Source organism: Chelonoidis abingdonii, chromosome 11 (assembly GCF_003597395.2).
Source record: "Chelonoidis abingdonii isolate Lonesome George chromosome 11, CheloAbing_2.0, whole genome shotgun sequence".
Lineage (NCBI taxonomy): Eukaryota > Metazoa > Chordata > Testudines > Testudinidae > Chelonoidis > Chelonoidis abingdonii.
The window spans coordinates 30605380-30618617 of record NC_133779.1 but is presented as its reverse complement, the minus strand read 5'-3'; the positions used below and the strand labels follow the sequence as shown (position 1 = coordinate 30618617).

Here is a 13238-nt window from a genome sequence, read left to right as displayed (position 1 = left end):
GACTGACCCAGCTCCTGGCTCACAGCCCTTTTGTAGGGCTAGCTGTCTTTCTAACTGCGCATGGCCTCACCTATGGCCACCTTCCCAATCAGCCTTTTCTTCTCAGCTTTCAGCCCCAGCCCTCTCCAAGGGCTGCTTTTAACCCTTTCACAGGAGCGGGGTTACTGCCCCGCTACAATGGGATTCTTCCGTCCTAAGTGCAGGACTCTGCACTTGTCCTCGTTGAACCTCATCAGGTTTCTTTTGGCCCAATCCTCCAATTTGTCTAGGTCACTCTGGACCCAATCCCTACCCTCCAGTGTATATACCTCTCCCCCCAGCTTAGTGTCATCCACGGACTTGCTGAGGGCGTAATCCATCCCATCATCTAGATCATTAATGAAGATGTCTGGGAGCTGATCTTGTCCCTTTAGACTGAGGCAAAAAAAGCAGTGAGTTATTCAGCTTTTTCCACATCCTCTGTCACTAGGTTGCCTCCCCCATTCAGTAAGGGGCCCACGCGTTCCCTGACCTTCTTCTTGCTGCTAACAAACCTGTCGAAACCCTCCTTGTTACCTTTCACCAGCTTATCTCCCACCCGGTGAGTCTTCCTGAGAATGTTACAGACAGCCTGTGAGTGATGGCTGCTATGACTCTACAAGGACATGTGACCAGACCACATAATGCTGGACTCCATCTTGGGGTGTCAGTATTTTTTCACCAAGCTTTGGAACGAAGGATTCTCGCCATATGGAAAAGCTATATAAGGCTGAGAGTGACATCATCTGGGCTTCTTCACTCCCCACACAAGAAGACTCCTGGAAACACCTGAGGCACAAAGACTGAACTGGGGGAAGTGCTGGACTCAGGCTAATGGGATTTCTAGCCTGTGAATGAGATACCTGGGGACTGCAAGCTGTAAAGTGCAGCTTGCTCCTTAAGAATCGGCAACCTGCTTGTATCATCTCTTAGGGTAAGAATCTACTAATTCATGTCCAATCTATCCAGTATATTAAGCTTCATTCGCATTTTTTGTTTATCTGCTGGGTAATCTGCTTTGCTCTGTTTGCCTATCCCTATAATCACTTAAATCAATTCTTTTGTAGATTGTAACTTTGTTTTTGGTTTAATCTAAACCGGGTGAGCTTTGATGGAATGCTTGGGGAAATCTCAGCTTGGTTACCACAAGTGTGCATTGTCTTCTTCAACTGAGGAGAGCAGATCGGGGTATCAAAACCCATCTATAGCAGGGTTTGACACAGGGCAGGACAGTACTTGTTCTGGGGTCCCAAGCTGCTGGTTTTAGAGCTGTGTGGGAGTGTACTGCAAGCTGAGCTGTCGTTAAATCAGCCTACCTGTGTGAATGCTGCCGCCCAGAGGTGAAAGTGCAGGCTGGAGGGCTTTGCAGCTTTGTCACAGCACAGTACAAGTGTGAGGAGGGAGCCAGGCTGGTGGGTCGAGGCTTCAATTTGGTACCCCAGTTCCAGGAGGAGCCAGCAACACAGTGTATCTAAAGCACTGCGTTGGGATAGGCAGGGCCTTGGGGAGACGTTAGGGAGCCATTCGCCTAGCCCCCAAGAGAAGTCTCTCAGCTGCTGACGCAGGGCTGGCAGCTTAGGTTGGAGGGATGCCAAACTTGACTGGAACATGGGGCTGTGCGAAGCCAGGAGCCTGGGAGGAAGTAAAGTGCGGATGAAAATTGCTGGAGTTTCCCCAAACTGTACGGTGCCAGAGATTCATGAGTTAAGGCCCAAAGGGACCTTAGCTTATCTGACCTCCTCTATGTCACAGCCATGGAATTATCTCCATTACCCCTCCACTGATCCCTAATACACGTGATTAAGCTAAATGCATTTCTCTTCCAGCGAGGCACATCCAGTCAAGGCTTCTTTGACTCAAAAGAACCAGTCAGGACTCCTGGATTCTTTCACCCTACGTAATGCAAGGGCCAGCTTTTGCTGAACCACATCCTTGCCACTCTTAGCATGCACTTCAGTAAATCAGCCATGAGTTAGGGGCTATCTTCAGGAGCAGGCTGTTGAGTTTCTGTGGCCTGCAAGTGCAGGACATCAGACTAGTGATTCATAGATTCATAGGACTCTAGGACTGGAGGACCTCAAAGAGGTTCATCGAGTCAGTCCCCTGCAACTCGTGGCAAGAGGACCATACTGTCTTAGACATCTGGATAGACATTTCTCTACTACTCTTAAATATCTCCCAGAGATGGGGATTCCACACCTTCCTAGGCAGTTTATTTTCAGTTGTTTAACCACCGTTGCAGTTAGGAACTTTTTCCTATGTCCAACTAAACCTCTTGCTGCAGCTTAAGCCATGCTTCTTGGTTCTATCGCTTAGAGGCTAACGATGAACAGTTTTCTTCCTCCTCATTATTGACACCCTCTTTAGATTACCTGAAAACTGCTTAATTCATGTTCCCTCTCAGTCATTCTCTTTTCCAAACTAAACAACCAGGTTTCTTTCAGGCTTCCTTCAGAAGGCTTCATGTTTCTTTGACCTTTAATCTTCTTGCTGCTCCTCTCTGGACCTCTCCAATTTTCCACATCTTTCTTGAAATGCGGTGCCCAGAAATGACACAACTCCTTGGAGGCCTAGCCAGTGCAGAGCAGCAGCGGCAGAATGCATTTTCTCGTGTCTTGTTTACAACACACCTGTTAATGCATCCAGATCATGTTTGCTTTTTTGGGAACGGATTTACACCTGTTGACTCATATTTAGCTTGCGGTTCACTATAGCTCTAGATCCTTTCTGCCGTATCTCTCTTCCCTGAGAGCACAGGTCTCTTACCCTTTTCCCGATTCGTGTTGAACACTGAGTTGTTCCTTCCTAAAGTGCAGCACTTTGCATTTGTTTGTAAACTTCTACCTCCTCTATACCTCAGGTTGACATATTTCTCCAATTTGTCCAGATATTTTTGACTTACTGACCCGTCCTCTCAAAAAGCAGATTGCAATCCCTCCAGTTTGGAATCAATCTGCAACTTATAAGACGTACTTGTCTTCCAACATCTAAAGTCAAGTGATGACCACGTACATTCGGACAGAGCCCCCCTCCAGTGCCCCAAACAGGACCCCTGCGGAACCCCACTTGTTATACCTTTCCAGCAGGATTGGGAGCCATTAATAACCACTCTCTGAGTACGGTTATCCAGCCAGTTATGCACCCACCTTATAGTAGCCCCATCTAAATTGTATTTGCCTAGTTTATTGATAATATCATGCGAGACTGTACCAAATGTCTTACTAAAGTCTAGGTATACCACATCCACCGCTTCTCCCTTATCCCAAAGCTCGTTATCCTATCAAAGAAAGCTATCCGATTGATTTGACACGATTTGTTCTTTACAAATCCATGCTGGCATTCCCTCTCACCTTACCACCTTCCAGTTCTTGCTGACTTCAAGTCCATGAGCAGACAAATATCCGGCCACGTTTTAAAAATCAAAGACTCCAACCCTGGAGGCTTAAGGCTTTGACTCAGTGGGTCTGTTCATGCATATGTGTAACTCTTTGCAGGCTCAGGGCCACAGGTAGGCAGGATGTAGTTACCTCATTGGAATTTGTCTGGATACTCAGGTTAACGCCCTTGCTACATCCACAGCCCTTCAGACACAGATATTGCTAAAGTCCCAAATTCTTGTTTTCAGATTGTAGGAGTAAAACACTAGATTTCCACAAAACAAGTGAGTTCTGGACAGCAGCAGAAGCGTGGGGGTATGAAAACGACTGAGTCTACTAGTGTCCCCCCAGGAATGATGATGCTAGGCAGCGTGATTGGCAAAGCGGGAGATGGGTGTCAGCAGAAGCAGAACCACAGATGTGTGCAGCTAAACTCAGCCCTGATGCAAATGAGAGTCACTCCACTGAAGGCAATGAAGTCGTACTCGCTGGAGGCCCAGCTGAATCTGGCCCACGATGTTGTTTGTTGTCATTTCCTTCATCACGTGATTTCACCTGGAGGCAGCATCTCTGAAGAGGTTCCGCCATGCCGGGCAGATACCTTTGTGGAAAACCACGTGCCTCCTAAAGTGACCCCAGGGCTTTTCCCACCCGCCACTGTCTCAGCTTCTGTGTTCCTGAAGGAGGCCAGGCTGGAGAGCTGCAGTGACTTACCGAGACACCACGTACACAGGCAGCTCCAGCACAGCTCTGCCGACGTTCCTCAGCATTAACCAGGAACTTCAGCCTCAGGCTGGGAAGGTAATTCACCCACCTGAGGGACGTGGAGGTTGTGCAGTCTAGTGGGTAGGGTGCTAGCCTGGGAATCCTTGACTGCTGGATTCTTATCCCAGCTCTGCTGCTGGCCTCAGGCAAGTCACTTCCCCTCCCACCTTGCATGCATCTTGCCTGTTCAGACAGTAGGTGACCAGATGAGAGGAAGAAAATATCGGGACACATAGGAGGTGAGGTGGGGTCTGCCGGCGGAGGGGAAAAAAAAGCTGAATGCTGCCAGCGGAGTGAAATCTCAGGATGCAGGACAAACACCTACATATCAGGACGGTCCTGATTTTATCGGGACGCCTGGTCACCCTATCAGCCAGTGAGCTCATCAGGGCAGGGCCTGGCATCTCTGGGTCAGGACCCAGCACAATGGGGCCCTGTCCTCGGCTGGGGCCTCCAGATGCTATTGTGAGTCAGACAATAGTGCCTATTCCATCCTTTGGCCTTTCTGCTGATGTGTTTCTGGAGCACCCATCACCACGGCATCTAGGCACTTGCTGCTGAGGCTGACCATGCAGGTGACACTGGGCCAACAGGAACAGTAGCACTGGGTGAAGGACGCCTGTCTGCTGAACTGAGATCCACCCACCTTTTCCCACAGGCCACTGAGAACTCAGCAGCTGGTAACTTTTCCTGACTGCCAGCCTGCAGCCTAGGCTGCTTTCATACCAGGGACCAAGATGTGACAGGCTCCGTGTCTTTTCCCCATCTCCCTGAGCTACTGAGCCTGACTTATTTGTAAAGAAAGCAAAAAAAATATGCACCGCGCTTTTTGTCCAAACCTAGACGTCCTGTTTTATTTACATCTCACAGACCACGACACAAGATCATCTAAACCCTGGCAGATTCCAAAGGCATGAAATCCATCCCACTGCCTGGCAGCACCACGGCGAAGACTGGTGTAGCACAGTGCAGCCGACCTCCTCTGGACTGGAATTGGTGGCTGAGCTGGGAAGGGCTGGATCCTTACCAATCCCCCAAGCCACCTTTATTCCACGGAAAAGGCTCTGCAGTACGTGGCAGTGCACAGTCCCCATTCAGTAGCCTTGGATTGCTGGGGCAACGTTAGACATACTAGAGTTACTGAAAGTTTGAGAGCTGGAGCGCATGTGGCATTGCTTTGTAGCAATCAGCCTTCTCCGTAGCTTTCAAAGTATTCGCACATCAGCTCTCGCACTTCCTCGGCGCTGCTGTCGTCCATGGACACGGGCACAGGCTGGCAGGGCTTTGAGAACTCGGCGGGCTCTAGCACCTCCAGCCACTCATCATTGAAGGGGCTGTCGTGGGCCTCGCACACGTTGTGCAGGGTGCAACAAGCGAGTATGACTGTGGGCAGCAGGTCCAGGCTGCAGTCGTCACATTTCAGGAGGAACTGCCACCGGGCCTTGAGGCGCAGGAAGGCATTCTCAATCACGCTGTGGGCTCGCTTCAGGCGATAGTTGAACTGGAGCTGCTGTGGGGTGAGGGTGCCGTCTTCTGGGTAAGGCTTGAGGATCCAGTCCTGCAGCGGGTAAGAGGCATCTCCCAACAGGACGTACCTTTGTGCCCTCCCCATGAAATGTTTCAGGGGGGTTGGGAAAAGGTGGCCCTCCCTGGCTAACACCCACAAGCTGGAGTTTTCCAGGACAGTGCTGTTCTCCATGCTGCCAGGGAAGCCAGCGCAGATGTCCCAGAACTGACCCAGCCCATCCACCGTGGCCTGGGTGAGGACAGAATGCCGGCGCTGGCTGTTGCAGTAGTCGGCACCGAGGTGCGCAGGTGCATGGATGGGGACATGGAGGCTGTCCAAGGCACCGATGCAGTGTGGGAATCCCCAGCGGGCACTGAAGATCCGCACCATGTTCTCCAGCTCCTGCTCGCTGGGCAGCCGGAGGTAGAGCGGCTTCAGCAGCAGCACAATGGCGTAGCTGACCTCCTTGACACAGTTCTGCACTGTGGACGGACCCACCCCAAAGAGGGGGCTGATTGTCTGGTACTCTACATTGGTGGCCAGGTGCCAAATGGCCACGGCTACCCGCTGCTCCAGAGGCAGCACCGGGTGGGGCTGGGTACTCGGGTGGGAGAGCTTGGGTCGCAGCTGGTTGCAGACGTAGAAGAAGGTCTCCTTGGACATTCGGAATTTCTCCAGCCAGTCCCGAGGCTGGAAGTCTTTCAGGACCACTCGTTCCCACCAGTCAGCGTTCCGGAAGCTGGGCCATGAGCGTGGGTGGAAGTAACAGCTAGATCTCCTCCTGCGGGCAATCAGCAGCTGAAATTTGACAATTACAGGCATGAGACAGCATTTCCTTCCAGACACGTATACTGGAATGAGAGAGTGCTCAGCACTGTTACAGCACTTCATCTACAACCAACCAACGTGCTGCATCCTCTCCGCATCCCTGGGTATTAGGTCAGCATCATCCCTACTGGAGACAGGGGGAAAACTGACATAACGTGTTAAGTGACTTGCCCAAGGTCATCCAGTTAGTCACTGAGTTGACTTTGGTGCTCAGTCATCCCTGGCACTCAGCCCAGCCCCCTGTATCAGGCTATCTACATGAATGCCAAGCTAATACTGAATTGAATGAGTGTCTGGCCTAGTGGGTGGTGCCTGGTCTGGGACTCAAGACACCTGGGTTCTCTTCCTGGGTCTACTACTGGGTGACTTTGAGCAAGTCATTTTGCCTATTGGTGCCTCAGTTTCCCCACCTGTAAAATGAGGACAATGCTCCCGACCTTCTTGGTAAAGCACTTTGAGATCCATGGATGAGCAGTGCTAGCCCTGTATCAGCTTTCACCCAATGAGTGTCAAAGGCCTGTGAGATACAACTTTTAGATAATGTTTTCACCTCTTAGCTCAGTTATACATACCCTGCCTCTCTCTCTTTCTAGGTGACTCCTTTAGCCCGCTCCTCCCTCCGTCCCCAGCCCCCTTTGGGATGCACCACAGCCGCCATTCACTAGCACGGAGCAGGCGAGGCAGGGTGTGAAACACAACACTGCAACCCACTGAGAACTCCAGGCGGGCAGAACGTCATCGCTACCGCTGGGTGACACTTGGAATTTCTCTTCTGCAGAAAATTTGAAAACATTTCATTCCGACTGGGGACGAAAAGTCAAAGTGGCCCACAAAATGAACTTTCTGGGGGGAAAACCCGTTTTGGGTCAATCGCAATGTTCCAGTTTCAACTTTTCCCACGTTTTGTACATTTTATTTTTGTTTTAACATTCAGGTTTAGTTGCTATTTTTAAATTGGATTATACAACAAAACAAAACAATCACTGGGTGATCAGACGGCAAGCGTGAAAAATCGTGACGGGGTGGGAGGTATTAGGAGCCCCTATAAGAAAAAGACCCAAAAATCGGGACATCTGGTCACGCTACGGTAACCGCCACTGGACCTGCCCATCCCACCCGGGAGCTGGGCTGGTGAGTAGTAACGAAGCCCTGAAGCTCTAGGAGACAGAACGTGGTGGAAAGTCTTTATTCAGCCTCATGGTCCTGGCTGAGCTCCTGGATGGGAACGAAGGTCGAATATAACAGTGAAGGGGCTTTATTCTGTCTGCAGGCATTGGTCCCCTCAGCCCAAATCTTCTAGATGGGGGGTGGGTTCTAAAAGTGTTAAATTATTATACCGCCCCCCCAGATTTTCCTCCATTCTCCTTGTGCCCCCCATTTCCCTTCTCATCTCTTTGTACTCCATGTCCCCCCCACTTCCGCCCCTGATCCTGGTACAGCCCCTGGTCTCTTCTGCCCCCCTCCCGTCTCCTCCTCCCCAGTCTGACCCCACAGCGGCCTGCCGGCGTGATCAGCCCGTAACTCAGCGCGACCCCCGCCGCCCAGATGCGCCACACCTGGATTCTCGCCGGGCCCTGCACCCGGACAGCTGAGCGCTCGCTGCCCGCACACCCCGGCCCCCGCCACGGCCTTTACCGTCATCAGCCTCCTCTGTCTCTGCGTGTAGTACCGCCGCAGCCAGGCGGCCCGCTCCGCCCCGGCCCCGGCCCCCCGGCCGGCCATCGCCCGCCTCCTCCCCGGGCGCAGCAGCAGCACCAGCCACTCCCGCATTTTCAAATCCGGAGCCCGGCCCCCGCGGGAAGGGACCCGCCGGGCGAGGGGAGGAGAAGGCGGCTCGCCAGCTGAGCTCCCTCTGCTGGGTCTGCGCCGCCGGGCAGCCCGGGGACACGCCGCAGGCTCCTGTCCAACGCCCCCAGGGCTCGCCTGGCCGGGGGGCCAGACACCCCCACGCTGCTGCGATGGTTGGGTTGCGAAGCCTGCAGGGAAGTCGACCCCCCCCCCCCCCCGTGGACATACAAGTATTTCTCCGGGTGCTCCCGGGTAAATATTTATTTACAAAACCTAAATGGAGGCTTGAACTCGCTGGCTGCTCCCATCTGAAGACCGAGGCGATTTGTTTTTAAAAATCAAAGGGCTGGAGAGATGGACTTTGCAAAGCCTCTCCCGGCACAGGAGACAGAGGGCTCAGTTGCAAAGACGGGGGAGAGCGGGTGGTTGCTGCTGGAGCAGCTAGATGCAGACAGACCCTGTGGTTCTCTCTGACTCTCTAACCTTCCAAACTGACTCATACACCAATGCTGCTTATAGGCATTAGACAGGATTTACCTAAATCCTGGCCTGAACAAACGATTAATGGAATGGATGGCTGATAACGCTACAGTCTCAGTCTTAGGCAGCGCTCCTGCAAAGATTTATGCATCTGCTTAATTTTAATCATGACAGCTATGGCAGTTGCCTGAAATATCGTTGGGAGAAACTACTGTATTGAGTATATGTAGCGTGGACAGCCAGAGACGGTAAGTAATTTCATGGGGAAGGGTGACCAGAGCCCTCCAGGAACTAAGAACAGTGTGGGGGGAGGGGGAAGGGGGTTTGATTAGCCAAATTCACTCAGCTTGTAACACCTCCAGAGAGGTGCCACCACGTGGAGAGGCTGCATGGACTGATCCAAACTGGATTCTCCAGAGACCAACAGACAAAGAAAGGACTTTTGGATAAACAGCCTGAGTTTAAACTGACTCAGGACCTTCTGTGCATGGGGTGCCCCAATCCTTCCTAGAACAGGTTGGAAGTAGGGTGACTAGACAGCAAATGTGAAAAATCGGGACAGAGGGTGGGGGGGTAATAGGAGCCTATATAAGAAAAAGATCCAAAAATCAGGACTGTCCCTATAAAATTGGGACATCTGGTCACCCTAGTTGGAAGTCCTTCCATGGGAGAGGTCTGGGAAGCTTATTAGCAGGTTCGAGGGTTCTTCTAGTGTTTGAATATGTTTTCTTTGTAATACTTTCACCTTATGAATAAATATGCTTGCTTGGGCTGAGTGAACCTTATCACTAACTATGGGCAATTAGAACTGTTCACAGACTCTGAGGACAGAGCAAAGTGCAGACACTGGCCAGGTTAGGCTGTCTGACTTGCTGGGGAACTCACCGTGTACGCAGGGGACTGTGCAGCCTGGAACAACCCAAGTCAGGAGAGAGGCTGCTTTCTGCCCAAGAGAGATGATGGCTGAGGAGCTAGGAGCCTAGAGTGGGTGCTCCTGCTGGAGTGGACCATGGATCAGGAATACAAGTGCAGTTGCCCTGAACTGTGATGATTCCATCAAACTCAGTGGGTCTGTTCTGAACTTTGTGGGTCGACTCGTGTGCTTAAAGTTAATAACAAGCGTCTTTATAAGATTGGGCTTAAAATGCCTGTCTTGTATATTTCTGTTTTACTTCGCAGCTGCACAACCAGCATCTGGATAAACTGTGAAATGCTAAAAACTGGTCATTGACTGAATCCTGATTAAGGGAAGTGTTTAATTTGCAGCACAGCCTGAGAGAATTGTGAAGGATCCTATGTAAAAGAGAACATGGCACAATACCATGTTTTTCATTAATATTAATTTGGATGATGAGCTTTTCCTCGCCAGCCAATTCTGAATTCTAACAAATGAACGCGATCCAGTGTCTTGGAAGCGCGTGTTTCTGGATGACCAGAAGTTCCAGTCCCAATTTTTTTCCCAGTGCAAAGTATAATATAATGCAACGTCCATGGACATAGTGTCCTTCCAAGTGCCTCAGGGCATGTTGTAAACTACACATACTTGTATCATGTCTTTCATCTTCCAGGGGGTTTACAAAGATTAAAGCAAAACAGTCAATTTTTAAAAAATGTGAGTAAAAGTAGTTTCTGGTCTCATCCCTCCCAATGTGTGTGGCTTTGACATATCTTCTCCTCCCTCCCTCTTTGCTTCATGTTTTTCTGTCCCCAGCTGCTCTGTGTAAACCCCACACAAATAAAAGGAGAATCTGACAAAGGCCCCAATTCTGCACTTGGAGCCCCACCGTGCTTATGCAGAACCCTGCTCATTTCAGCAGGACTTCTCCCCTGTTCGAGAATGTATGTCCTGTTCACCTGAGGCTCCTACCTAATCAGTGAAAGTCAGGACTTCCCTTGCCACCTACTCCTTCAAGGGGCTGGGCTGGGCCAGGCAAAGAGGAAGGAAGGGCTGTCTGATTTTTGATCTCCTGGCCCTTGCTGCTAAGCTTTGTTCTCAGCTGGCCTCAGGGTGCCTAGGCAGCTAAATGGGCCCTGCAGTGCTGCCCAGGATAGAAGTTGATGAGAACACACTGCAACTGGAACTTGGATCCTGATTTTTGCCCACCCCATCTACCAGAGCTCAGATACTGATTTCTTTCCCTCCCCTGACCTGCACACAGAATGCACACCCTAAATCTCCTCCTGATCTGCACCGAGAATTCATATCCTAATTCCCCTTCGGCCTGCACCCAGAACTTGGATTTTGATTCCTCCCAACCGGTTAGCAGATCCTCCCCTGAAACGTACATGCAGAATCCCACCTCATGACTTGCACAGAACCCAGACCCTAATCCCCACTCAGAATCTGGATATCAACCCTCCCCACTCCTCTCTCTAATGCACTCAGAATTTGGGAAAGAGCAGGGTTGAGTGCGACAGCATCAGATCATGCAGCTGTACATATTAGGGATTGGGATATCATGGTGGTTCTAAGTCACATGAATTATTTTAAATGAATAAACAGTTTTCTCTGATTTGTTAATCATCGAGGCTGAGGCACTGGCTGACTTTTGGGTCCTGAGTAAGGATCTGAATTTGAGTAACTGCCAGAGCTTGGGTGTCAGTCCTTTATTAAATATGGAAACCATATTGCTTCAGTTTATTGATCAGAGCAATAAAAGGAAGTCAAGCAAAACCAAAATAATTTCCAACACATCTTCTGTAATCAGTGTAATGCTAGCATATGGCAGAGACTAGCATAGCTACTCTGCTATAAAAGAATGTAGGTGTTACGGCTCTGTATCGTTTGGGCATATAAAATATTTCACTCTTTTCACCTCCATACATTTACCAAACCCAGCCAGAGCCATCTTGACACAACAGGTCACTGACTATTTTGATCCTGAAATTCACCACCTGGCTCACAGCTGGGGACTGTGAGGAATCCTGGCTGAGCTCAGCCCTGGACCTTGTGGACTGACTCCTGCTGGAAGAGGCTGATACTTGAGGCGCTAAGAGTTTCCACTACAGTCACTTCTCTTATACTCGCCCTTTTAGCACCCACTGCTGGCAATGTCTGCAAACCAGTGCTGGGAGTTCCTTCACAGGTAGCACTGTTACCGCATTCCCTATGTGGCCTCCTGCAGGAAAAGGATAGTGGTCCAGTAGCTGTCCCTCACTGCCTTCACACCAACTCCATCCCCATACAGCACCTCTTGATGGGGGAGGCAGAGACAAGTAATTGTGAGCTTCCCTAGCTGCCGTCCTGCTCTGGGATTGGACCAGCAGCCTCTGCTGACTACAGAATGTATGACAGAAAGCTAAGCCCAAATTCCTGAGCTGCAGGCTATTCCAGGTATGGCTGGGAGCATCATGGGAAAGCAGCTAATTTCTTAAATTCACTGTAAAATTGCCAGTGTTGGCAGCCCTGAAATTCTTATTGGATTCTGAGCTCTCAGGAAAACTTGCTTTGACATCAGAAGCCAAAACCGTGCCAGTATGAACTTTCAGAGCACAGGGAATGAAGATGCACCGTCCCTCTCATTTTAGATCATTAGATAGGCATTCACCATACTCTACTTAAAGAGAGACGGAAGTTTTCAGTGTCACAGCATCACGGATGTCATATAGCTATGCCTGGAGGGACTTTTTGCTACATTGCACTGAGCACCAACATGGGGTTTCCCACAGATCGCATACACCCAAAGAAGATGGCAGCATCTTGCAGAATTGCCAATCCCAAGCATTCAAAAATCATGAGTCGTGTCCCAATCCATCATGAGATTGGCTCAAAATTCATGAGATTTTAATAATAAATACTGGGTTCTTTTTATTTTTTTTCAGGTTTCTGAGTCTTTAAGGTTCTCTCAGGTCACATTTCCCCCTTTTTCCTCTATAATTCTGATCACTATAAACTTACTGCAAAAAAATACAGCTGAGATTTTCACGTAATCATGTGACTGCAGAAACAGGCCCTTTCGGAAACAAATATTGGCAAGTTGCAATAAAATCATAAGAGCTGATAACACTGGGTCTGCTGCGCAAAGCTAGATCTTTGGCGCCTCCCTGCACAGATACCTCAGGTACTGGTATATGCCATGGCTGGGCTGTCGAGTAACCATTCCCCCAGGCTTCTGCAGGAGCAGCGCACGCACCAGTGCCAGCCGCTGTGAAAGGCCAGTTGCCAACGCCAGGGAGGGAGACTGGGTGGTAGAATACAATCCCTGCTCTCAGACCTCTGCTATGTCCACACAGGCCTGGCTCTGCTTTTATCAATTGGGCCCAGCCAGCAACATGAGCAGAGGGCATCACCTGGCGGTTCTCATTACTGCCTCACCGGCACTATGGCAACCATGCCATGCAGATGATGATGAATTGTGTAATAGTTCTTAATGGGCCACCCCCATCCCTGCCAGGCCCCAAACCCAACGATGGGCCCACAACCCCCTGCCAGCCCCTCACACCCACAACCCCCCACCCCACTGAACCCACCCCCC

At 50.4% G+C, this 13238-nt stretch overlaps 1 protein-coding gene and 1 long non-coding RNA gene across 2 annotated transcripts; one reads left to right on the top strand and one right to left on the bottom strand.

The window, feature by feature from the left end:
• Positions 1 to 4595: 4595 nt before the first annotated feature.
• Positions 4596 to 8302, bottom strand: LOC116826416 (uncharacterized). Its single transcript, XM_032783112.2, has 2 exons — positions 8131 to 8302; positions 4596 to 6465 (listed from the first exon to the last, which is right to left on the bottom strand). The coding sequence occupies exons 1-2, from the start codon at positions 8263 to 8265 to the stop codon at positions 5347 to 5349; spliced, it is 1254 nt and encodes a 417-aa protein (XP_032639003.1). The 5' UTR covers positions 8266 to 8302; the 3' UTR covers positions 4596 to 5346.
• A 671-nt stretch (positions 8303 to 8973) lies between these two features.
• Positions 8974 to 10411, top strand: LOC142047458 (uncharacterized). The gene is made up of 2 exons (XR_012656734.1): positions 8974 to 9011; positions 9943 to 10411. It is a non-coding gene; the product is annotated as an uncharacterized LOC142047458 (long non-coding RNA).
• Positions 10412 to 13238: the final 2827 nt, after the last annotated feature.

Excerpts from the sequence above, each read along its gene's own strand:
- LOC116826416 (XM_032783112.2), bottom strand. The coding sequence starts at position 8,265 with ATGCGGGAGTGGCTGGTGCTGCTGCTGCGCCCGGGGAGGAGGCGGGCG. Across the intron at positions 6,466-8,130 it reads GACAGAGGAGGCTGATGACG|CTGCTGATTGCCCGCAGGAG; the intron begins GTAAAGGCCGTG and ends GTCAAATTTCAG.